Source organism: Sparus aurata, chromosome 11, assembly GCF_900880675.1.
Source record: "Sparus aurata chromosome 11, fSpaAur1.1, whole genome shotgun sequence".
Taxonomy (NCBI): Eukaryota; Metazoa; Chordata; class Actinopteri; order Spariformes; family Sparidae; genus Sparus; species Sparus aurata.
In genome coordinates, this window is record NC_044197.1 from 26,365,612 (window position 1) to 26,390,312 (window position 24,701).

At 39.6% G+C, this 24,701-nt stretch overlaps 2 protein-coding genes across 5 annotated transcripts in view; both read right to left on the reverse strand.

Annotated features, from left to right (window-relative positions):
• LOC115591720 (G-protein-signaling modulator 2-like) overlaps window positions 1–12,516 on the reverse strand; it is a 22,291-nt gene extending 9,775 nt beyond the window's left edge. The window contains exons 1-6 of one of the 4 annotated variants that reach the window (XM_030433954.1): window positions 12,332–12,516; window positions 3,857–4,078; window positions 3,395–3,530; window positions 2,877–3,016; window positions 369–492; window positions 29–144 (exon numbers count right to left, since the gene is read on the reverse strand). In XM_030433954.1, the coding sequence (XP_030289814.1) occupies window positions 29–144; window positions 369–492; window positions 2,877–3,016; window positions 3,395–3,530; window positions 3,857–4,077 (737 nt within the window). In that variant the 5' untranslated portion in view covers window position 4,078; window positions 12,332–12,516. Of the gene's footprint in view, window positions 1–28; window positions 145–368; window positions 493–2,876; window positions 3,017–3,394; window positions 3,531–3,856; window positions 4,079–6,025; window positions 6,241–8,092; window positions 8,251–12,331 lie in introns of those variants that run through there. The other 3 variants (XM_030433953.1, XM_030433952.1, XM_030433951.1) reach the window with 3 other exon arrangements.
• Window positions 12,517–14,950: 2,434 nt separating this feature from the next.
• Window positions 14,951–24,456, reverse strand: LOC115590905 (alpha-2-HS-glycoprotein). The gene is made up of 7 exons (XM_030432389.1): window positions 24,171–24,456; window positions 23,105–23,215; window positions 22,132–22,219; window positions 19,310–19,476; window positions 18,716–18,823; window positions 17,333–17,413; window positions 14,951–16,584 (listed from the first exon to the last, which is right to left on the reverse strand). The coding sequence occupies exons 1-7, from the start codon at window positions 24,393–24,395 to the stop codon at window positions 16,087–16,089; spliced, it is 1,278 nt and encodes a 425-aa protein (XP_030288249.1). The 5' UTR covers window positions 24,396–24,456; the 3' UTR covers window positions 14,951–16,086.
• Between the last annotated feature and the right edge of the window lie 245 nt (window positions 24,457–24,701).

Genomic DNA, 24,701 nt, shown 5'->3' on the forward strand with positions numbered 1-24,701 from the left:
AGGCCTCAAGCCTCACTTATTTACTCACTTGTAATGACCGGCGGCCACTTCAAACTGGTGGAGGAATATATGAGCATTGCCGAGGTTACAGTGGGCCCTCCTCTCAGCTGACTTATCCCCAAACTCTTTAGCGATGAGCAGCCGCTGTCAAACAGAACAAACGCTATGGTTCACATTACTGTCATTAAGGTCAGGATGATCAGGATCAGTCAGACCAAAAATATGAATTTATATGGATAAACCTGTAACGACTATTGTTACTTCCATTAAGGGTCTTAAAAACACAAGGAAGATAGCCACTTGGAAAGCTGACATGCAACCAATACTGAAGGGATATTTTGGACTGTCACCACATATTTGCCACCAACCTTTTCATGTGCAGCTACTGCAGTCTCAAAGTCGCCCAGCAGATAGTAAGTGTTGCCAAGGTTACCATAGGTACGACCCTGGGCTGCCTTATCGCCCAATTCCTTCACCACGCACAGGTTTGCTCTTAAAAAAAAAAAAAAAATACAAAAAGAAATAAATGTACAATTACATTCACAAATATTATTGTACATACACACCTTTACTTTAGACAAAAAAATAACCTTTTTAATGTTATTCAGAATGATTTTTGAGGCCACAACACCCAGCAAGCCCCGACAACAGAATCAATCCTAAATATTATATACACGGAAAAACACGGAAATAAGCCTTAAATAAAAAATACATTTGCCACACTGCTGTCACACACATACACACACACTGACACATGGAAACACAGCAAGAAGATGAACCGCAACAGTGACATCTGAAAGCTGTGTACTTGTCGCAGCTGTCAGGCAGTTACAATGCAGTCCTGAAGAGGTGCTGAGATTTTATGCTTTCTGCTGTCACCCGCAAAACGTGCCACAGAAAGACAGGGACAACATCGCTCTGTCCGTCAATAATGGACCTTCTCAATAATGGACCGCGCCACACAGGTGGTTTTCTCACGCAAGCTTGCACATACGCATGAATGCAATGTCACAATTAATTAATCAGTTAATTAATTAAAGATGTTTTGAAAACAATGAGGTGGAAGATAAAAATTTACAGACGGACGAAAACGAGACGCCATGCCCCAGTGTGCTATGTAACTAATGTTTTTAATAAAATGTGTACGGATTTGTAACTTAATAACTTCCATAGTCTTTTATTTATATTACACATCACAATCATTTTATTATAGTGAACTCTCATTTGAATTACTGACATTTACCCTAGAATGGTTTAAACTGTTCGGGCTGGTTTGAAAAGTGGTGACAAAAAAATGTTAGAGCCATGATTATATACATTATAAACTGATTTGACAAAATAATCAACTCAAAGTGTGTTTGTAGGTTCAGGTTAAAAGAACCACAACCTGTTAGCACGTGACTAATACTATACTATGCCTCTTTAGATTTTGTGTTTTGTTGTTCCCAAAGTGAACTGGATTAGGAAAGAAAGCTTTTAAGTTTTCGGCACCCACTGCTTGGAACATTCTACAGACTGACCTTGAACTTCAGAATATTTTACTACTAAACTGAAATCAATTGAGTCTAGGTTGTTCTCTGTGCAAATGTTTTATCTGATTATCTGTACATTTTTCTGTCAATCTGCTGTAGTAACTCTCTGTTGTTGCCATTCTTGGCCATGTCTCCCTTGTAAAAGAGATCCGTGATCTTAATGGGACTAACCTGGTTAATCAGCAGTATTTTTCAGAGAGATTTTATTAACAGGCTGGATGAACTGACAAGGGGGAGAACAACTTCTTTAACTGTCAACACAGCTAAAAAGTAAAAGTTGAGGCAGCCATGTTTTTCTTTGAGAGTCAGCACAAATTTATATAATTTAGACATTTACAGCTTCCAACCTGCTAAGAAGTATGTTACATTTGATATCAGACTAAGGGCGCACTCACACTTGGCTCAGTTGCTCCGTACTGTGCCCAAGCCCGATTGTCCCTCCTTCCCAGTTCCCCGCTGGCCTGCACTGACACTGCTGGTTGCATGGTACGGAGCGCTCACACTCGTCAAACAAACTGGACTTTTGGGGTCTAACGTGATTGGGCACAGTACGGATTGCCTAGCGTGAGTGCACCCTCAAAGGAACCACATAGGAGTTCAGCATCTAAACCGCAGTTCACAGTCGAAGGATGCTCTGATTAATGGGAGAACAATGGACTGATGAACTGCAAATATGGTACTGCAAAGGATGTCATACACAAATAATCTAAAAAGTAAATTTCCAGCTCAGACTGGATGGTATGTCAGCCTGAACGAAGAAAAGCTATTTTTTTCAACATAAATACAAACAGGATGCAATGACTTGCAAATCATACACACCTATATTTAACTGAATACAGATGTTTCTATTTTATTAATGTTTTATATTCATTATATTCTGAATTTGATGCCTGCAACTTGTTTAAAAAAAGTTGGGACTGCTCACCAATGAAACGCTTAAATCAGCCTTGGAGATGGGGCCCTTCATCAAGATAAACTGTAGGCTTGATGCAGTTTTTTTTTTTAAGTGTACCATTTTACCAGTGTAACTTTTTCCAAAAAATACAATTATTACAGTATCTAAAAGAACATAGAAATGCTTATATTATAGTTGTTTTTTTCTGAAGCTCTTTTGATTTTGTACTTCTGATGGATGCATGTCTTGTAATCCTATGTGGGATGGCACAGAAAAACTACAACAAATAACAACACTAACAAGGTTATTGTGGGATCAAACCTGTCACTCTACTGCTGGGTTCCTGGCAATTTATCAATCAAGTTACTTGTATCATTCCTTGGGGCTTTTAGAGTAACTGCAAATGACAGATCAGTTAGTAATTAAAGGAAGCAGTGATACCAACTCACTCATAGTACTCCGCAGCTTTCCTCAGGGCTATCCTGGCCTCCTCTGAAAACTCTCCTGGGTCAGCTCCAGTCCAGCAGATGCCCTTGCCCTTGGCGTGGTAAACGTTCCCGAAATTATACAGCGCTCGGGCCTGCCCAACCTACAGCACGCACAGCAGATATTCACAGACGGAAACCAGAGTGACCAGTACTGTAATTATACACTTAAAATACTCTGACACCAGAGCTACTTGTGTGCATGCGGGCTGGCAAACTATTCTGGATGCTGATACGCTGACGCTCAACAGTCATCGTGCATACCAAAACCATTCTGTGGTTGCAGAGCATGTCATGTGGTATGATTGAAAACAAGTTTGGATCCAGTTTGTTCTAATCAAACAGGCATTTAGTCATTGACAGAACTTTGTAATTAGCAGCATAAAGTCATGTTTGCTCAAATACACAAACAGACTGAAATAACGTTTCAGCTATACCTAAATAACTCTCTTGTTCTACAATATCACTGAAATATGACCCACCTTATCATAAATGGCTCTAGTGATATCCAAATGTCTTTGGCAACAAACCACTGCTTCATCATACCGTCCCAAAAGCTTTAATGTGTTCCCAAGGTTGCCACTGGCTTTTGCCTCGCCAAGCTCATCTCCAATTGTTCTGGGATTTCAAGGGAGAAAAAGGCATTAAGAAATAATTAGACAGGAATATTAGTGGATTACTGAAGTGCATTAGTACGAAAACACAAGAGGCAAGAAAGTAATTTACAGCCGCAAGCAGCAATACAGCAGAGTCAAGTCTAGGAATTTAATCTTCGGGAGGGGGTATGCTGATTAAAAAAGTTTCAGCATTTGTTCAGAATATATTGTTTTATCTTAGAGTATTCGCAGTGGACCTGCAGAGAACTTGTTTGCCGCTAACCCAGATCAAAATCCCAACCACCATTTATTGGAACATCTAAATATCATGGTTGTAAAACTGGTTACCTGGTCAGTGTGAGGTCATGTCGATGGTACTCCAAGGCTTTGTTATACTCCTGTAGGTGAAAGTAGGCATTGCCCAGCTGGCTGTAGATGGCGCTAAGGATTTGAAGGTCCTCTGTTCCAACCTGGATGGCTGACTCAAAGAATGACACACCAGCACGATAGTCACCAGCCTTACATAGCCGCTCACCTTCCAGAGCAAGGTCCAGACAAGACGACTCCATCCTGCAAGGAAGTGGGATCATCGTGAGAACACAAATTCACTTTCACATTAAAACCAATAACATGAAAAAAGCGAAGGATCTAAGGAGCTAAATTACACCCTAAAGTTACATTAGTACACCCAGGGGAAGTGCTTGGTGTATTTGTTACTCTGGACAGAGATAATATTTAAACCAAAACCGCTTGAATATGATAACTGACTGCAAATAGAGCTGCAAAAATTAGTGGATCTAAAGAAAATCAGTGTTCAAGTAAACTTCTTTTTTAAATCAAAAATCAAAATCATTTTCTGTTTCCAGCTTCTTAAAGTGAGGATTAGTTGCTTTTCTTTTGTCATTTATGAAACTAAATGAATTATCTTTGGGTTTTAGACTGTTACAAACCCAAAGACTTGGACTGAAAAAAATCTGAAGATGAATGAATTAAAAAAATGGAATACCCCCAGTAATTCTATTGCTCAAATTAACACATAAACACTTAATGTACCAGCAGGTGTAGCACGAGGCTGTCTTCTGTAGCAGTCAACATGGCTGTTAGTTCACTTGAATGACTGAATACACAAGCTCCTCTCAAGCCTCAATGTGGGAATCCTTTCACACACTCGTAGCATTCACATACAACAGATACAGCAGAAAATCTCTAGCAGAGAAAAGTCCACACCACGTGAAGCCAGAGACGAGAGCTATAAATCCAAAATAAGACGGAGCATTTCCTGTCTGTCGCGAGCCGAAAAACTCCAGAATTACCCTGGAATGAAAATGTGGGCCTTACATTCAACCATGAACACAAAGTAAACTCAGATGTGTCTGTGGTGAGGACTACAATTTTATAACCTCCACACCCTTCCTACTATGTTCAACCATCCCTTTTTGGCAACTCCATACTGCCAGTAGTGAAAAAAAAGAAAAGAAACCTGAGTGAATCCATTGGATTACATCATAAGATTGTAAAACAAATCCAGTCATGCATGGGTGCAGAGGTTATCCATCTATAAGACTATGAATAAGAACATCAGCCATTTGGCTCATTTGTAGGACACAGTTTAAAGTCTAAAAGATAAACTTTCAAAAGCAGAGTGTGCTTTATTCTAGTTGTCTGATTCTCAACCTTCTCAGCATTGAGAACTAGACAGAGGTTTTGTTTATAGACTGAATTCAATTGATTTTCTCCTAATCGTACAAAAAATAAATATAACAATCTGGCTTCTCAGATACAATTTGATTGCAGTCATGGTTTTCTAGAGCTGAACTGATGAAAAAAATTACATTGGCCAGCATGAATTCTTTTCTTAAGAGTTTGAAGCTTATTTTGATGGTTGACATCTGCCAAAGTCAATCATCAAAATAAGAAGTGGTTAGGCATGTAACTCTCAAAGGGTTGCACAAGTACTCCTTTCTAAGATGACCTTCTAAGCCCATAGAGATCCAGTATCAGGGCTCCCAGACAGACAGCACTTCCTCCCAGTCTGTCTCCTGACCCCCCAACAAACTCCTCAAATGCTTCAGGAAATTAATGGTTAATGTTAGGGTTCAGGTTGAGGTCAAGCCACTGCCAGTATGCCTTAACTTGTGCCGTTTTAAACTAAGTAGCTTCATCATCTCCATCCGCCAGTACTACTTAAAAACACCTTGGTGGCAAGGACAGAAGTATTTAAACTCAGCTAGATAGCAGACAGACCTTCAAAAAGGTGGGAGCTGAAATTCGGCAGTTTGTATAGAATTATTATTATTATTATTATTATTATTACATAGATTTACACTGTTAAAAAGTATTAAAATGTTTGCTTCTTAAACAGGTTTCTTATTATGGTATACCCAGGAATGTTGTGAAGCTGCCATGAGTATAATTTAAGAGCTAAAAAACAGAAATTAATCATTTCCGCGTCTAGACTAACAGCATCCTGACATCTAACAGAAGAATTAATTCATCACAAGTCACAAGCTCACATACCTGTCGCCTCTCCGCATTCTGATGCACTCAAGACAGTTTGACACGACGGACATTCCAAGCTTCTTGATCACTTTCTGTAGCAAACCCAGCTCTTTAAGCACAACACCTTTTACTTTCTCTTTGTTCACGTGCATACACATAACGCACACAGCCAGGGTGTCCAAGTCTCGTTAAAATATAGAAAAAACAGCTCCCTTGTATCTGCTGCCTTTCCTCTGTGCTCTGCTAACCTGTGGTAACGGCAAAACAAAGGACTTAATCCGCTCAGCGTTTACATTGACCCTAATGGTCAGGTGCCAGGGAGAGAGACGTCTTGTTTAAGCGAGTACAGATTAACATCACGCTGTTACCGAGCAGAAATGAAGGAAGAAGCAGTGGTATGCTAAGTTAACGTATAGCTTACTGTTGTATTTCTCCGTCACCTCGCCATTGGTAACCCGCATCTCTAAGCCACCTGATGGTGTGTCACTTCCAATTAGGCCAGACCTCAGTGGTAATTATAGACACTTTAAGTGGCTACAGTGAAGCCTAAGGCTATTTGCTCACCACTCCATTCAATAATCATTCAGCGGCAGGATGCCTGCATGGGTAGGAATTCTTTTAGTGACTCCTCAAAAATAATGTACCTGCATAATATACATTTTAATTAGATGGGTTATTATTTGTTGGATTTCCATAATTCTCAGTGATTTCCTCAGGCAAATCCCACAGAGACAACATAATCATGTTTGAGGGAAAAAAAGCCGGAAATAAATTTACACCATCTCATCACAATCCTTCTCTTCTTCAAGCCTCTAGTAACTCAGCTGTAGTGGATCCAGAGAAATCCACTTGTCTAAATCAATTAGGATGTCTGGCCCAACATGCCCTCTAGAGGAAGAAACAATGTGTTGCCTTTCCATTAGGGTGAGCACAAGGACTGGGACAAGCCATGTGACGTTAAAGCTGCCACCTCAGTTCACGAGAACCCAGCTCAATCAATTTTTAATCAGGACCTTTGGGAACAACCCAACCTTGGTGCATATGGAGATGTTTTAGACTAGTAAAATCAAATAATGGGGCTCTCTAAAATGCCTTTTCACTTGCAGCAACTGGGTGGGGGCACACCTTCAGTGCCGCCACTCTGGTGCAGCTTGCCCTTGTTACTGGTGTGTGGCATTAAAATTTTGAAAACACCTTGCATCTGACTGCTATCACCAATCTAGAAAAGAGAAAGCCAGTACTGTTTAAGACTAGACCAGCAGGTATCAGGTTATCAGATTGTGTAAATAAACTGACAGTCTGTTACCTGATACTTAACACAGAGAGAAATTCATTCAGAGCAAAATCTGAGAGTACGCCGACTTGATGAGGCTTGTGTGTTATACCTAAAATTACAATAAGGTGATGCAACACATGATAACTCTACAAATGACACCGTCTGCAATCAGGTGCATATTCTCACAACTGTTTCAGTCATGCCATGAAATATTTACAGTGCGGTTAGTAAGGACCTCCTGTAGTCCTCTCAACATCCTTCATCAGTAAGCCAATAAGGTGTCACGTTACGGCCACAGAAAAACTTGTCTGTATGGACACACACATCTATAAATATACCTCTAGATTCAAGCACAGGCAGGTTTTATTAAATTATATATAAATACAAATTTTTTTTTATATCTAAACATTTAACTGATAGTGTATGAAATTTAAAATTAATAAAAATAACAACAAACTTTCACAAAAGTCCAAAAGTAAACAGCGAACAAACACATTTCAGTTGCTATAACCACATAAAAGTTATACTAACTGTTAACTGACTAACAAAACTAATTCCATTTAATTATTTTGTTGAGGGACTAATCAATTAATTGCCAAATTTGGTCAGCTCTAAGCTATATCAAGAATTGTGATGCGTATCCACAATCAAAGTTAAAGCATTCAGGCTATCTGCTTTTATCACAATATACCAGCACACAAATCTGTAAACTCTCCTCAGATTCTAAGCATTTTGCAGTCATTCTCAATTTCAGAATGTATAGAAAGATTCTACATAACATTTCATGTGATAATGAATATACAGCCTACCTTTGGCGGACATGAAGTAAAAGTTCCCTGTCCTGAACATAGTGCAGAGAAACACTGCCATACATGACAGTCAACCTGCGAGTCCCAACAAGATCCTTCCTGAACACAGCCACATAATAAACCACATGATGAATCCCTGTCAACTGTCAAGCTAAAGGAGAAGTGAGGACAACTAAAGGGGAATCTGCACACTACTAGAGGTGAAGGTTCCTGGAAAACCTAAATGCTGTTATGCATGGTTTCCATCTGACAATGCAAGAATTCAGACGTCATACTATCTCTGTCCCACCTCTTATCTGGAAACTGGAGCTGGGAAGCACGAGTAAACACTAACTGACACACACTGTCATGTGCTCATACCGGCCACATGTTATTTCAGCTGTACCAAGCTGTCAGATCTACAGTTGAGCAGTTGAAATGATTACTTGATCAAAAGAAAATTAGTCGCTACAATTCTGATAATTTGTTTATCGTTTCAGTTTTTTTTTAAAACTTTAAATTCACTGGTTTCCATTTCTTAAAATGTCCATGTCCACTGGTGTTTTACGGTGTTTAAATTCAACTTTTACGATTTTGATTTTAATCAAAATTAAAAAATAAATTAAAAAAAAAAGAGAAAGAAGCAACTTTTCTTTTGAAAACAACAATGGTGGCTCCTCAGGAGGTTAGCATAGCTGCTGCATTAGCTTCAGTTATATCAGGACTGGATATTACATTTCATTGAAGTAGGAGCAAAGAGCACCACTGAAGGTTTTTTTTTGACGCAGGCATGTTTTTGCTCTGCTCACGACTTGTTTTTTAAGAGTTTGATTCATCAGCGTGCTCCACCTGATTGGTTGAAGCTGAAGCCTCTGTTGGACGGTGATTTACAGATGGTTTGTCCAATCATCTGCCTTTTTTTTTTCTGGTGCCTATAACTTTTCCAGTTAACAGTGGCAACTTCCCAGATGGATTGCCTGGCCCATCGAGTTAACGTAAAACTTACTCTATAAGTTCAATATTTTACAGACAAGCATTTTAATGATTTTTATCAAATATCTTACATCTCCGCAGCCAAACGATTAAAGCCAGGCAAAATGGTATTGAAAATAATTGTTAGCTGTGGCTGCAGTGGTCAGTTCCCAACTTTGTTGAAGGCAATACAGGCAATTTTCCCTTAATATTTCTTGAAGATGGAATATGCAACATTGCCAATAAATAAGTAGAATTTGGGGAAATGCATGCATAAATATGGTAAAAATGTACCATACCGAGATTATTTTAGAAAGATCTTGTTATTGCGATGCGATTCATTCATTCATTTTCTCTAAAAATACTGTTAAAATGATGATGATGTGCCATTTGTTGGGTTCGGTTTCCAAGTTTTCTAACATCTGGAGAGCAAGATTTGTAGGTCGAGGATTTCTGTAGCACTACAGTAATTAATTATAATGCTGTTTTAGCAAACACTCAACCGTAATCAGGTTGCAATCAAATTTGCAGCTTCTGCAATCTGGATAGTGCATAAGGCCATCCTGCGATTTTTAAGTAGCAAATATGGAAAACATTTTGAGGCCATACTATATCATATACAGTAAACCTAGCTCGTAGTGGCTGGGATAGTCACATGATATGTGGCTATTTCGCTGGAAGTTTCAGTTTGAATAAGGGTAGACTGCGACTCATTCGCAACTACGCTTGGCTACACTGCGACCTGCAGAAAATGCTCACTTGCTATATGATGCAGACTGACTGAAAAGGGAACCCACAAAAGCCTCAACAGGCTAGTGTTTTGGACCAATGCAGAATGATTCATCATATTTGTGCCAAATTCCCCCAGCCATGTCCGAACAGAAGTCTGACATTCAACAGACCGGGCAACAGTTTATCTTCTCTCCACACCTCCCATTTTGGTGACCAAGTGCCTGCTGCCGCTTATGTTTTTGATATCGTCTGCACATACCACTGCACTGAGTTGAAGTGGAAGTGTTTGCCTCCCTGCTTGCTTGAATGAGTCTATTATCCAATGACCTCATTCACTGGCTGAAGTGTTTTCACCCAAAGAACTCCAGCTGACTGCATGAATTTTTGATGATTGCATCATCCTCTTTAAACTCTAGACAGTGTGCTGTGCTTCGATCCCAAGGGTGAAGCGGTCTGTGAGGCAGGGGACCACAAAGTCTGGCAATAATCACAACATGTTCAAAGTCACTTTAGCTCTTCGTGAGATTTGTCAAAGCGTTACTTCAATTTTTGACCTGACTGCATGTTTAATATAATGTTTTTCCAGTGGCGACTGAAACTTGGTTTGGGTTGTAGCTATCAGAGTAAAGAAAAGAAAAAGCAGCAGCACATACGGCACATAACAAAAGGTGGTGCAAAAATGCCAAACAGTCAACTTTATAGCTACATTTGCACATTTTCTCTTCACTGCCTCTGAAAGTATAGCACTGTACGGGCCATCAATAGACAAACACTGAAGGGCAAGTTCAACGGGAACTGAGATGGATGGCCATATCAAAACAAGACAGAAAGTACCAAATACTTGCCCTTTCACTTTTGATTTCTCGTATATAAATCTAAATTCTATGTAAATATAATTAGCTTACTTTAACTCGTGCTAGACCTCTAGATTGCTGAGGGGAATGATGAGCGGCCGCTTTAATTTCAAGCCGTGAGTAACATCCCTATATCAACAAAGCAATACCAGTGTGAATAGTTGTGTATGTGTATACAAGGGGTCGATTGAGATGTACTTTTCAGGGCTGATACAGATAATTCGAAATCAAGGTGGCTGAAAACTGATAGTTGGGACCAATATTTATGTGCGGTAAAAATAAAAATCAGTGATAAAATAAACCTTAAAATTTACTCAAGCACTGTTCTTGAGTACAATTTTGAGGTACTTTACTTGAGTATTTCCTTTTTCTGCTACTTTATACTTCCCTTCCACATCATTTATTTGATATATTTAGTGACAAGTTACTTTGCAGATTCAGATTATTCAGTGTTTACTTGCTATTATTTGTGACATGTTCCAATTTAGATATCGTTGTGGATGGAACACTTGTTTGAGCGAACGTAACGTCAGAGCCACAAGTAGCACATTTTTAAAAGAGTTTATTGTACCAGCAATCTGACAGAAAATTACTGATACCAATAATCAGAAAACTGCTGAATGTCAGCCTTGATAATCAGCCAGGGCCAATAATCAGTCAACTTTGTGTCAAGCATTCACTATGGGTGTATGCTTGTCACAAAGTTTCTAACCCCGGAGGGCACTTAGTGTTTTTCCGTTACAACACGAGTACGAACAGCACTAAGGTGTAAAGAAAATGACACAGCACCTGTAACATTGAGGAGTATGAGTGTCTTTACTTGACTTTCTTTGATAAGAGAATAAAGAAGAATCACGTTTGTGGACAAACTACAAATAAAAAGTACTGAGTGTAAAAAAGCTCTGACATATGCTCATAATAAAAGACCCAAATGTGGCATCCTAAGCCGTAACTATTTCAATACGAATACGCCCAACAAATCCCTCTCCAATTAAGAGATGCACTCTAAAGTGATAACCATCTTATTTTCTTTTGAAGAAAGATGAGAAACCATCATTACAGACTCAACTCTAACCCTGCATGTGAGACAGAGGTCACAGGCCCATTTAAATGGAAAGCTGGGCTGTACACCCTCACTGTAGGCTGCTCTGTAATCAGTGCCTTTTCTCAAATAGTCAAGTGTTAAAGGAGCAATACCAAAAAGAAAACACATACAAATGCAAGTGTGTGGAAAAGCAAGCGAGGGTAGATTTGATACTTGCAATTAATTAGAACTTGTGTGTCGTCAAAGTATCAGATTTTATAAAAGGAAAAAAATAGGGAAGCTGCAAGATTATCTCTCAGTTTAATTTTCGGTCACGTCTCATGATGACACATCCTTCGTAATGATGTTGATGATGGTGATGTGTTTGGGAAATCTACATGATAGTTTACAGTGAGTCAGATTAGGATGAACATGTCATCACATGCTCGCTGTCCGTCTGTCTGACTGACTGGCAGATCGTTAAATGGCGATACGTTTTAGTTTGTATAAGTGAAGGCGAATCTAAAATCAAGAAGAAACTTAAAGGCTCCACGGTCAACTAAATAAGCCAACGTTAGCACCAAAGGTAACACAAGCTTGGTTCTAAGTTACGAGCTAAAGTCGGAGCACAACAACAGGACACACGCCAAAAACTTTTCAGGTAATTATTTCACCTACCTTACACTCAAGTTCGCGAACACACCACAACCATGGCTTCAGCTTCCAAAAAAATATTTTTCAACAAGTCAAAATCTTTCAAACTGATATTTTCACCCAGTTGTTTATGAAACTAGCAGCTCTTCCATCTGGAGGTGGACGAGTCACTCGGCTGTCTCGGGAAGCAGAAGTTGAAGAAGCCACTCCTCGCGCTGAAAATCTGCCTCCAATTAGGATTCCACGGTTGATGCCTTCAAGTGTCATCGGAAATGTTGACATCGCTGCAGTTGAGCAAACGATCGGCCAGACAAGTTTTTTTAAACAGGCTTTAAACGTGACGTTTGGGAGGCGGAGATGATTAAATGGTGTCACCGAAGTGGCCTATTAGTCATGTCTTCTAATTGTACAGCAACATGTGGCGAATGAACACAAATCCCTGACGCGAGATTTACATTTGAGGCTCTCTCCCGCCCCCTGCCGCACAAAGTGGCTATGTTCTACTCGATTTCTAAACTGTAACAACAGCCCCTTAAATAGACAGCTGTCGTTTTTTTGTTCAAATATAGATGACAAACAAAAGCAAAAGGTAAGCAATTTATTTACTACTGTGTTTAAATGTTGGAGACTGAATAAAGGAAACTTCCGCGAAACGCCTGAATGCAGCTACAGGTTTAAGATTTCAAAATAAAAGCCGTTATGTCTGCTGTAAATTGTAACTTTTGGCCAATAGTCTTATCTACAAAAGCAGGGATCTGAGCTCCCATGAAAGCTTTGAAATAATACAGCTGTGGGGGCTATTACCATATTGTAATAACAAACAAAGAATTTTTAATGTAATGAGTCTTATTTATGTTAATGATCTAAATAAACTGAAAGGCCATTCAGAGGTGTAGGAAGATGTTATGGAAAGCTGATTTCTGCCAGTTAAAGAAAAAATGTTGATGAAAATTTAACCTTGGTTAAAAAAAATATTAATATTCCAAAGGTAAGGCACAATTATGAGATATAATTTTTACTTTTTTTTATTATTATGACTTACAGTCTCACAATTTTGACTTTTCATTTCATGATTCCAAATTTAAAAATCTCATAAATGATCTCATAATAGCTTTTTTATTTCAAAATGTTGACTTTTTATCTCATAATTATGTCTTTTAATCTCATAATTATGACTTTTTTCTTTAAATGGCAGAATGGGCTTTCGTGGGATGTGGCAGGAGCTTCCACAAGTCTCTCTCCCTCTTTCTCTCTGGCCTATTATCTCTTTTTCTTTGCTTCTAACCTTAGTTATTCTAGAGACCCCTACAAAGCTCAGATTATAGCTTATAAATCCAAAAGCCTCCTACATCATTCTGTCCAATAAATCCTTCATTCTTTATAAATGGTCCGTTGAATTCCAGGCTATATCAAAATACCATTTTTGATTTGTGGTCACCCACATCTGTTCGGGAATGTGATACGAAAAACAGCACGAGGATCTCACATCTTACAGCTGTCAGACCCAAATATATTGAGATTTCCAGCACGATATATTCCTTTATCATTACTAAAATAATTATTTAATAATAATTCTACATTTCGTGAAACTGCTAGCTTTATCTTTATCTATGTGAGTAAACAACACCAATTATTAAATGTAGTGAGGCTGCTGTGGTTCAGTCTGATCAGTGCCCTCCCTGCCTGTGGATTTACCTCAGTGTATCACAGAATTGTATCATAGATAAGCACAAAAATGATTTGCTCTCAGCTCAACTGGATAGGAAGGATCAGAGGGTCACTTTTTCTCCTGTAGCAAAGGGGATTTCTTTTAGTGCAGACAGCTGTGACAAAAAAAAAAAAAACAGCAAAAGAAAGAACATGCATTCACAAGTTAACACTGAGCGTCTGGGGCTTTATGAATACTGCGCATGGTCCCACCAGCAGCGTCGCAGCTTCTCCCACTTTGTCTTGGGATGGTTATTTTAGCCCTTTTCCACTCATCTCTCAAACCACCTGTCCTCTCTGTCAAAAATATGTACTCTACTGTCCTCAGAGGAGTTTCCACTGTCCTTTAAATGAAGACACACTGCAGCATCTTGCCCTGTGGGCTGTGCTCTGTCTTAGCTGTGTTTCATTTCCTGATGTATGGACCTCTGTGGGTGTCATTGCTTCACTTTTCACATGGCTCTGCTTATGTTTGCTGTGTGGTTTTTTATAGAGGGCATGTTTCTGACTAGCTGGGTTTGAAAAACATGGAGATGCTGTGTTTATTGAGGACCAGACTGAGTGACACATGATTCGTGTACAGGGTGGCTTCACATTGAATCTCAGCAGATTCTCTCCTATGTTTGTCCGCTCTTTAATTAGCTCTAGTTTCTGTGTTGACAAAGAGCCACTTTGCTGCATGCTTTTAAAGCCTTCATTAGATGTTTGCACTTGTCTTTCGCCCTCAGAGCTATTTGGCCGTAGTGGAGATTCCTAATAAAACCTAACTTTTCCTCAGTTTCACTGGATGTCTTTTTAAAGCTGTGTCTTGTTAAGTGGTCATGTTCACTTGACCACTTAATTATGTTTCTACTCCCTCACAGTTCTTTTGCTTCTTTTCACAGTACTTTTTGCTTATCTCACAGTACGTTTGTCGTCTCTAAAACTCAGGAAGGGTTCTTTGGCAACAATCAGTTTATTGTTAGTCTTTCCATTAAACCTTTCACAGTAATTTCAAAGTGGGGTGTAGAGAACTGAGTTACAAGGACATTCATGGGTACATGGGCTGTAAGAAAACACTGCAGCCAAATATTTTGGCTGCAACTAGTGATTGTTTTTCATTAATCGATTATTTTCTTTAGTATACAAAATATCAAAATAATTTTAAAAAATAGATCAAACCGACAATGTAAATGTGACACAAAATAGATAACAAAGGGTCACAAACAGGGAGAAAAATGCTGCTAAGTTGAGTTTATTGCGTACACAATCAGATAGGTTGACTGTGAAGCATCTTATTACGACCCATATTGACATCGTAATGGCACAGGACTTTCACTCAGGAGGCTGTTGTTTGTGTCCAGTGAAAGCCAAAGTACACAGTGAGTTATGGGGACTTCCATGTGCCTCAGATTGATGAGATGCGTTCGTCTTTCTGAGTCAGAAATCAGACTTCAAGGGACTTTCCAGTTGAAATTTCCAACTGGGAATTTGAAAACTTCCAATATCAAATAGAAAGCACCATAATTTTAACCTACTAACTTACTAACTTCATAAAGTTAGAGAAGTGATATCATGTACATAACGTAAATGCACTCACGTTAGTAATGTAGGCATTTGTAACTGAAGTAACCTAGGTAACAGGGTTCTTTTTACGCAAACCATGGAGTTTTCCCAAACTTAACCAAATAAACTCTGTGCCTAAACCTAACCAAACAGCAAGTGTATAATGAAATTCCAGTACAACTGTTGCTGACATGTTGTCTTGGGAGCAGCTGGCAACTGACCTATTCAGTCTTTTAGGTTTAGGTTTGGTGGTTCTTCAGGTAGTTGACAGTGGATTCAAAGATTTATTCAAATCCATCAAATAGGTGAAGCCATTTGCAAATACATTTAGCTGAAGCTTTGGCTGCTTTGGGAGCAATATTACTATGAGCAGAGGGCTAATTTCAGAGCCAGTGAAAGGAGAAAGCAATTCTTTCATTAACACAAATCATTACAAACCTCCAGTGACAGGGAGCAGAGCAGTTTATCGGTCAACCCCCTCACTGGATAAATCAAACATTAATAAGTGGACTCCTGTGCAGCACCAGTTAAACTGTGGTGTATCGAGAAGGACCAGGACAAGAGCGGAAGGGAGATGGCCCACTGGGGAAATCAGACAGGAAAATGGGGTTGTGAGAGGGTGTGTTCTCCATTAAGGCTTGCCGTCTCTTGCGATCAGGCCTCTGGTAGCGGAAGTTGAAAGGTGGTCGAAGTGCAACGGGACCTCCAATCTCCTCAGAGGATGAATCAAAAGGATCAGCAGCGGATGGTGGCTGTTGCCGGTTCCCTAGACCTTCAGCAGACTCACTGGAAGATGAGCTCAGGGGGTTGGAGGGGTTAAGCACAACGGCGGGGTCAAAGGGCAGAGGCTGAGTGGGCATTGGGTCAATCGGCGCTGGTTCAACGACAGGGGGCAGTGTGGGATCAAAGGGAACAGGCTGCGGATCGTTTACCGGGTCATCGATCACAGGAGGGAAGGTCGGGATCACAGGGTCTTGAGGGAGGTCGTGACCCTGAGGCTGCACTGGTCTGAGGATGTCCACGTTCTGCGGACGAACAGACAGGATCTCACCAAACTGATATTTTACAAAACTCACTCTCATTGCCTGCAAAGAGAGTCTCAGTCATGCAATATTACATTACACACCACCGCTCTAAAATGGAGCGAGCAGACGACATAATTATAGGACAGAACCGTACAATTTTAAATCTCACACATATGTTCAAACACACACAAGCAGAACGTACATCTGAAGACACACCGCGCAAGATATGACAGTGTAATTATACGGCCAGTGGCATTCATTCAGAAAGTTAAATTAGCATTTTAAAGGTTGCTTTAGTAAAATCTGAAACAAAACAGAGCATAAAACATTCATCACATCTCGACCAGGCAGTCGGTTATTACATTTCACACTGCAGTCGAGTGAAAGGATTGACACCTCATATTACATTTTGCTGAAGTTTTTTGCACTTTATTCACTTACTGTCAGCCATATTTGAATGCGGTTGGATGTTTTGTTCTTTTTTGGGGTGTACACGCCACCATTTTTCTGCCACCATTTTCCAGCCACCATTTTCCAGTTTTTAAATTTTGCAGTCACGGTTCATGGATTATGACCAAAGTACAATCAATTCTCATTTATTTCTCATGTTTGTAACCAAAGAACATTGTTAGGGATACTGTATGTATGTATTGATAAGTGACATATTTTGAAAAGCACTTCTTTGAATGGTTAAACCTACTTTGAAACAACTCAGTTTCTGATTCTGATAAAAAATGGATCGCTGTACCTGCACTTTCAACATCTCGCAGGCCACATGAACTTCAGGGTGGACTTCTCCGTGCACAGATCCTGCACAGAAACCTGCAGTCTGAGAGGAGAAGAGGAGATACTTTGTTAATTTCTCCTGTCACACTGGGTCACTGCAAGAAAAACAAAAAGCAACAGGAAAGAGCAGGGATGACGGGAAAACAACAACATACAGATAAATAATGAAAAAACAAATGAGAGATGGAGAGAGGACCTGTCAGGCTTCTTATAAAAATAACCAATTACTGCAGCCTGTTAGTGGAGTCAGCTTTAACACTAAAAATGATTCTGTCATGTCATCAAGTAACACCTCCAGGAACTGTTCCAATGATAGCTAACAATGCTGACTGAATGATTTTTATTTAAATGTTTTAGAAGAACATTAATTTTGCTCCTTAACATTGTGAGATCACAGAAAATAAATGAAGCTCTGACATTTTTTAAATTACATTCCTTCTTTGTCCTTCGTTAAAACCATTTTAAGTATTAAGGCACTGTATTACACTATTTTAGCATTTTAAGATATGGCCGCCTGCCAAAATATAGGTGGCAGCATGAACGACAACTGCTGCTCACATTACTCTTTGCAATAGCTATCTTGGCTGCTAGCTGCTGTTAGCTTCAACTGGGCCCAGCAGCATAGCTGGACACCAGACTGGGACAGCTTCCGAGACTGACGGAGGTCAGTTTGACGACGGGATACATTACTGAGGTTCCAACAAGGTCTATGACTCTGGGACAAGAAGACGTGGCATGCAGCGGAAGGAGAGTCATGCAGCGGTAGAGGAGAGAGAGGTTTTTGCATGAGGAAAGGGAAAAACGTCGTGCAGAGCTGGAATATTTTCACATCTTACTCTGTGAATTTAGGATTTATTTCTACCAAACCAGAACTGACGGTGGCTAGACAAACTAAGCTCACCTTAGTACGGTAAATGAGGGAAACTTGAATTCAGAAGGTGCATTGTTGTATTTCCTGTTTGATAAGGAAACACATTTCCTTTCCTGAGATCTTTTTTAGTTTTTCTTGTTCAATTGTTAGATGAAGTAGCAAACTTACTGCTCAGATACATTTCTTAGCTTAAACGACAAGGGCCTATAAACATCGGAGTATTGCCTCTTGAGGTGGGGTGGGAATGTGAGACAGGATGGGACATTGGGTTTTAGAGTGACAACTTCAGTAGATGTCTCTGGAACACAATTGATAGATGACTTTGACATAACGTATACGCTGTTGTTTCTTGTCGCTGTTGATAATGTTTGTTCATTTTCCGAAAGTTAAAAACTAGGATTCTGCCCATATCTTACATATCGCCCTTTCACGTCTCATTTTGAATATGTTGACTTTGGGCTTTGTGTTGAGTACCTCTGTGTCAGATTCGATTGTCAGTCGCTGGCAGGTGCCTTTCTCTGTCACTCCCTCTGGGCACTCTTGGACTGTATACTCCACAAAGCTGGCTTTCACTGGCACAGCCTCAAATAAAACAAAAAAGAATGGTAAGAAAGGGGGAAATTGCACAAATAAACACAAACATACAAGCAGACACGGAGTGGTGGTATGGTTTCTGTAGTGGAATGGCTATCATCGTGGTTTTACAGAGCATGAAATGATACCCAAGGTGAATTATCATATGCAAAGAGGAGCAATCTACTGAGCTTTCATCCCACAGCAAACTATTCAATTTCTCATTTGCTCCCCAAACAAAAGCCTGGCCAAACAACAAGGTCCAAAGTGCTGTCAGTAATCCTTTGCAACCCTGCCAGATTCGCCTATCATTATGGTTATTATGAAGCAGTAACGGCACTCATCTGGCAGGCAGAAGCTGTGCCGTCTGTTCATACACACCCAGAGCTTCCTCTTAAGTGTAATTTCCCAATAAATCTAACATTCAACACATTGTTGTGGGATTAAATCAGCCCTTGAGCTTTGTTTGTCCAACAACTATATATCTAATCGTACCTGGGCTGCAGCTCTGGTGATCTTCTTCACACCCAGCCCTGCACCCAGCATGGACTGTCTCTTATAGGATGCCAGAGTGAGCCGAGCAGCGTTCACGGCCTGTAGGCTGTCTACAGGCAGCAGGAGAGGGCAGGTCGGACAGGTCTGCTGGAGCTTCTCTGGGGGATCTACATTAAGCAGATATTGATAGCGTACATGGTTAAATAAACACTTGCACAAAAATGACAACTGAGAGAATATTGTATGTAGAATATATTCAGCAGAAACACATGCCATTAAATAAAAACTGCAATTAGCGGTATAAAGCAAGTGCTCACTTGGTAGTAAAACATGTATTGGAGCATTTCTTGTGAATGATCTGATAACACATCCATGCGCCAAATGTACACCCACACAGATGTTTTCACTTATTTTGGTTAATTAAACTTTCTCATTGGTTGTAAGGAAGAAAAAACTTAATCTTCAAGATTCCTTTTGAGGAATGTGACAAAGAGTTCAAGGCGTCGGGCATGGCATCCAAATTCTTAAGATCATGATCTGATCACACATCATAGGACAAGTCTGACCTATGGAGGCCATTGAATTGGCACCCGGGAAAAACTCCTGGCTTTGAAGCCGATTTTAAACACTAGTGATTCATGCGCCTCTGAGTAACTTTCAAATGATAAATGGGTCTCTGCCACCGACGCTCTCTTAAGATTTGCCTTCAAGGATCGGACACAGGACCTCTGGAGGTGTTTTGGGGTACTGTTGGTTGTGATTAGAACGGACTTGTTTCTGGCAGGTCCCACGGATGCTCAACGGATGATGTACTGCCATCTGGAGATGCTGTTGCCATGAGGGGGTGAATCTTTACTGTGTCTGCAACAGGGTTTGCGTGGGTGGGGCATATGAAGTGGCATTCACATTAATGCAAGGACCCAAAGTTTCCAACAGTGCGCTGTAATGTTATTCACTTCACCTGTAAGTCTTTTTTTATATCGTGGCTGATTGATTTGGAGTGTAATTTGGAGTTTGAGAGAAGGAAAAGACAGTCAAAATAACACCAGTAAAGATGTTCAAGACCCAGCAATTCATTTTTTTCCACTGTAATGGACATTACATCTCTGCTAACATCTCTCATACTGTACACGTCACTCTATTAAGTGCCGTTGCTCCTTAAAGAGGACTGCTGAAGCTTTAAAATTACACCACATTTTGGGGGTTTGGCCTTGCCAACTTGCCTGTGCCTGTCTTTTCAAAATGGCTGCCATCCCAGACAGCACATTTTATGGAAAAAGAAAGGTAAGCATGATATTCATAATTAAAAAAAATGTTAGTTATTTGTCAACTGTTTCAAGTAAATAAACATCTAAGGAATATTCAAGTGAGTTTCAGAGCTGAGTTTATTTATTTTCATTTGAACAACAGCTAATTTATAAATGTCCTCTCTACTGGACGTCAGGACTTATACTTGTGTATTTACGTTTGTTTAACATTTTTTCAGTGGACAGCTTTATGACGGAGGCAGAGGGGATTCTTAATAGAATCATTCAGTGAGATTCAGACATACACCAGGCAGCCATAACATTATGACCACCTGCCTAATATTGTGTTGGTCTCCCTTTTCCAAAACAGCCCTGACCCATCTAGGCATGAACTCCATGAGACCCCTGAAAGTATGCTTTGGTACAATGAGTCGTCAAGCCATCACAATTTTGCCCTTGTCAAACTCGCTCAATTCCTTATGCTTGCCCATTTTTCCTGCTTCTGACACATCAACTTTGAGGACAACATATTCACTTGCTGCTTAGTATATCCCACCCACTAACAGGTGCCATGGTGTTAATCAGTGTTAATCACTTCACCTGTCAGTGGTCATAATGTCATGCTTGATCGGTGTAGATCTATCAGACGATGATTCCATCAAGTGTCAAACGTCTAGTAAAGAAATTACAAAAGGTTCAGATGAAATGATTACAAAAAGATAAATCTACCTTTGCTATTTGTTTTGTATTTGGTGTTGTATTTTACTGGATGATTCCAGTGGATCTTTCTATGTAGGCCTACATAAACACTCTTTAAATGTTTCATGCTTGAGAACAATGAAATCCTGTTTTTTTTTTTTTTTTGCATAAACACTTAATTTATGCAAAATAAATAAAAAATAAATAAATATGAAATCTCAGTTTGAGATTAGAGCGAAACCAATGGACATTTTTCATGGCCAACATTTTGATTTGTCATAGCGGGAAATGCACAGGTGTAACTAATTACATTAATTATAGCTCAGTTCCATTTGGTGGTGCCTGAAAGCCATTATTAATGTCATTAGTCACACCTGTTTGTAACAAATCAAGCTATCTACAGAAACAAATGTCTTTTCTAAATAAGATTTTCTTTTCTTTTCTTCCCCTTTCTTTTATTTTCTTTTTGACAAGCTGTACTTACTCAGCAATAACACAAATATTGCTTCCTGAGATATTTAAACCAGCACCAGCATTTATTCTTTTAAGATGCAAACATACATCTAGGTGAACAGCATGATAAAATCCATCTTTATCTTAGTATGATATAATTTCATATCATATTAAAGAAAGTTTGTTGATATGTAAAGGTGAGAATTTTTGTCATTCTTTTCATGAACAGTAATGAGTCAGTATACAGAGGAATACATTTACATTCCTTCAGGCTCCTGTGTATACATTTATGAAACAGACACACAGAGCGTCTTGAGAAAACCAGTGTTTAAACTTTGTTTTTAACTGCAGCTCTTTGCAATATTGTACAGAAGTATTTGATTGAACTGCCAGTATCGCACTGCTGTACTAATTATATGTTACCTGGGACAAGAGTGCACTCATAGCTGTACAGGTAGGAGTATCCCTCTGGTGTGTGGAGAATAGTGGTGTTACAGTTTCCAGCGATTTGCTGGAAAGAAAAAAAAAAAACAGTCACTTATATTTAGCAAAAAGAGTCATTATTTAGATGTGTCTTCTTTTACTACTATCTTTGTGAGGACCAAGGTCCTAGACATTAAGAGTGAGGACATTTTGGGGAATTGAGGACGTTTCTTCTTCAACAGATTATTTGTGGTGTAAAAAATTGGCTTTAAGGTAAATAAAGGTTTAAATTCAGAGTAAGTGAGATTAGGAGCAGCACTGCAGAGAATCTCCCACTGCATATGAGCAAAATATTACATTGAACAAAGAAATATCTGCAGAAGAGGAAATATGACTTTAATATATTTAGCTGCTGCATTTTCTCACGGATAAACATACTGAAGTGTCATGGCTAGCTTAAGGGAGATCTTAGTAAAGAACTGCAAGAAGTGATTTTGTCAATCAATCGATTAATCATTTGCATTACAAAATGACAGACATTTGTGAAAAATGACTGTCACAGTTTCCGTGAGCCTAAAGTATGTACTGAAATGTCCTGTGTTATCAGACAAACACTATAAAAAGAGGTAGGCAGATGTGACTCTTAAGATCTGTCTTAAACCAGCAATGCAATTCAGAAATTCAAGATATAGGTGCAAAAGATAGTGTGACTATCTCACACTGCCCATTTTGCAATGTCAGTGAGAGAACTCACAAGTATAATACAAAGACAAACATTCTTTTTTGTGGTTTGCTATCATATGATAGTGATATAAGGTTTAAGGTTGGCCGCGATACTGAACGCACACACACACACACACACACACGCACACACAGAAAACAGAAACAGCAAGCCTAGTTTGAAGATAACCACAGTCTAATTAGTTTTTTTGCTTTGTGTGTGTGTAAATGTGTGTGTATGTGTGTGTCCTACTGTTTCCATGAATGGTCTGACGTCACAGCGTTTCCATGGTTTTGGGCTGCTTATGTGACACTTGGTCTCAAGGACATCCAGGTCCAGGTAATAGACATTGCCCGCTGGGCCCTGAAATGCACAGTGCAAACACATGTATCAATACAAACAAAGCTCTGCACTCATATTATCCAAAACTACCAGTATTTTTTTATTTTTTATGGAAAGGTATTACGCACAGTTATATCTACTGTTAAGAAGGCACTCTGTGTATTTACCTATCACCCTCTGGACAATATTGATTTGAATGGTAGCCTTGAGAAACAAGTGTAAACACATTGAGCAGGAGTACCAGCAGCCTTTTCAGGTCATGAAGTTGAGCTGAGCCTCTTAAAGAATGGATCTATCTGACAGTCGGGCTACGGTAGCCTTCAGAGGCTGACAGCATCAAGTTCATGAGGCCTGTTGTGTGTGGGTTGTCCCAGCGGTCCCAGACTGAAATGACCTGGGCTTTATTAACAGTCGCTTCAGTCCTAAAGGCCTTTTTTCATGAGGCGTGAAAGGAGATGGCTTCTCATTTCATGACATAAAAGTCTGTACATCTATTTTAATGTTACATTTATTATAAGCGACATGCACTGATGGCGGTCATTCACAACAAAGTGCAACTCACAAATATTTTCTCTTTGATGAAGTGGTTCCCAAACTAGGGTCTGAGGACCACAGCAGGTCCTTCAGAAGCCGAGTATAATTCAATCATTTTTCGTGCGAGAGTCGGCCCATTGTGACAATGTCAAAGGAGGATTTCTGATTAGAAGTTTGGCTGTGCACAGTCATTTTTAACAAGAAAACACAAATCCTCTCAAAAGAGATCCCACTGACATGAAGATTGGCCACGGCTGGTTAAATCTATCAACGTGGCACTTCCTTTTATCACAGGGATGTTTTGATATTTCAGCAAGAACAGAGAGGAAAATAACCTTTCCACCCCACTTCCCTTGTCGAACATGAACAAATCACCCACTGACAGAGTATTACAGCAAACCCCAGGCAGCTTTCCCCACCGGCCACTTGTCTCTTTACTGACCTGAGCGTGCAGGTGGACGTTTGCAATGCGGTTGAGGGCGAACTTATAGCCATCGTTGCGGTCCTCATTGATGTAAGTGGCAGCCAGACGAGACAGCTTCTCCACTGCCTTGTCATTACAGGGGATGGGAGCAAGTTCAACTGGCGCCAGTGCAAAACCCTCACAAACAGTGTGAATGGATAGCAAGGATAATAGCAGCAATAATGTGCCGATGGATTTGTCCATGGTGGCGGAGGTTCAGACAGGAGCTGGTTTAAAGTGAAGTTTGTTCTCTGGTGTTTGCGCTCAGTCTCTGCAGTGACTTTTGGAATCAAAACAGGACACAGATGTTGGAATGAAGCCAAGGACAAAGTTTATTTGATGTCACAGGGTTGATATTTGTGAATGAATGTTCCAGTGATTAGTTTAACCTTCAGAACACTCATTCCTATGGGACGGATATAATGAATAACAAACATTTGTATTCATGATATGCATATGTTTATATGCATTCACCAATAAGATGCACGTAATTTTACAGTCAGAGCAGGG

Bases quoted from the DNA above. Each gene is read 5' to 3' on its own strand.
- LOC115590905 (XM_030432389.1), bottom strand. From the start codon at position 24,395: ATGGACAAATCCATCGGCACATTATTGCTGCTATTATCCTTGCTATCC. The intron at 19,477-22,131 runs GTAACATATAAT...TGCTTAATGTAG, and splicing joins TGAGTGCACTCTTGTCCCAG to ATCCCCCAGAGAAGCTCCAG. The intron at 18,824-19,309 runs GTACGATTAGAT...GTTTTATTTGAG, and splicing joins TCACCAGAGCTGCAGCCCAG to GCTGTGCCAGTGAAAGCCAG.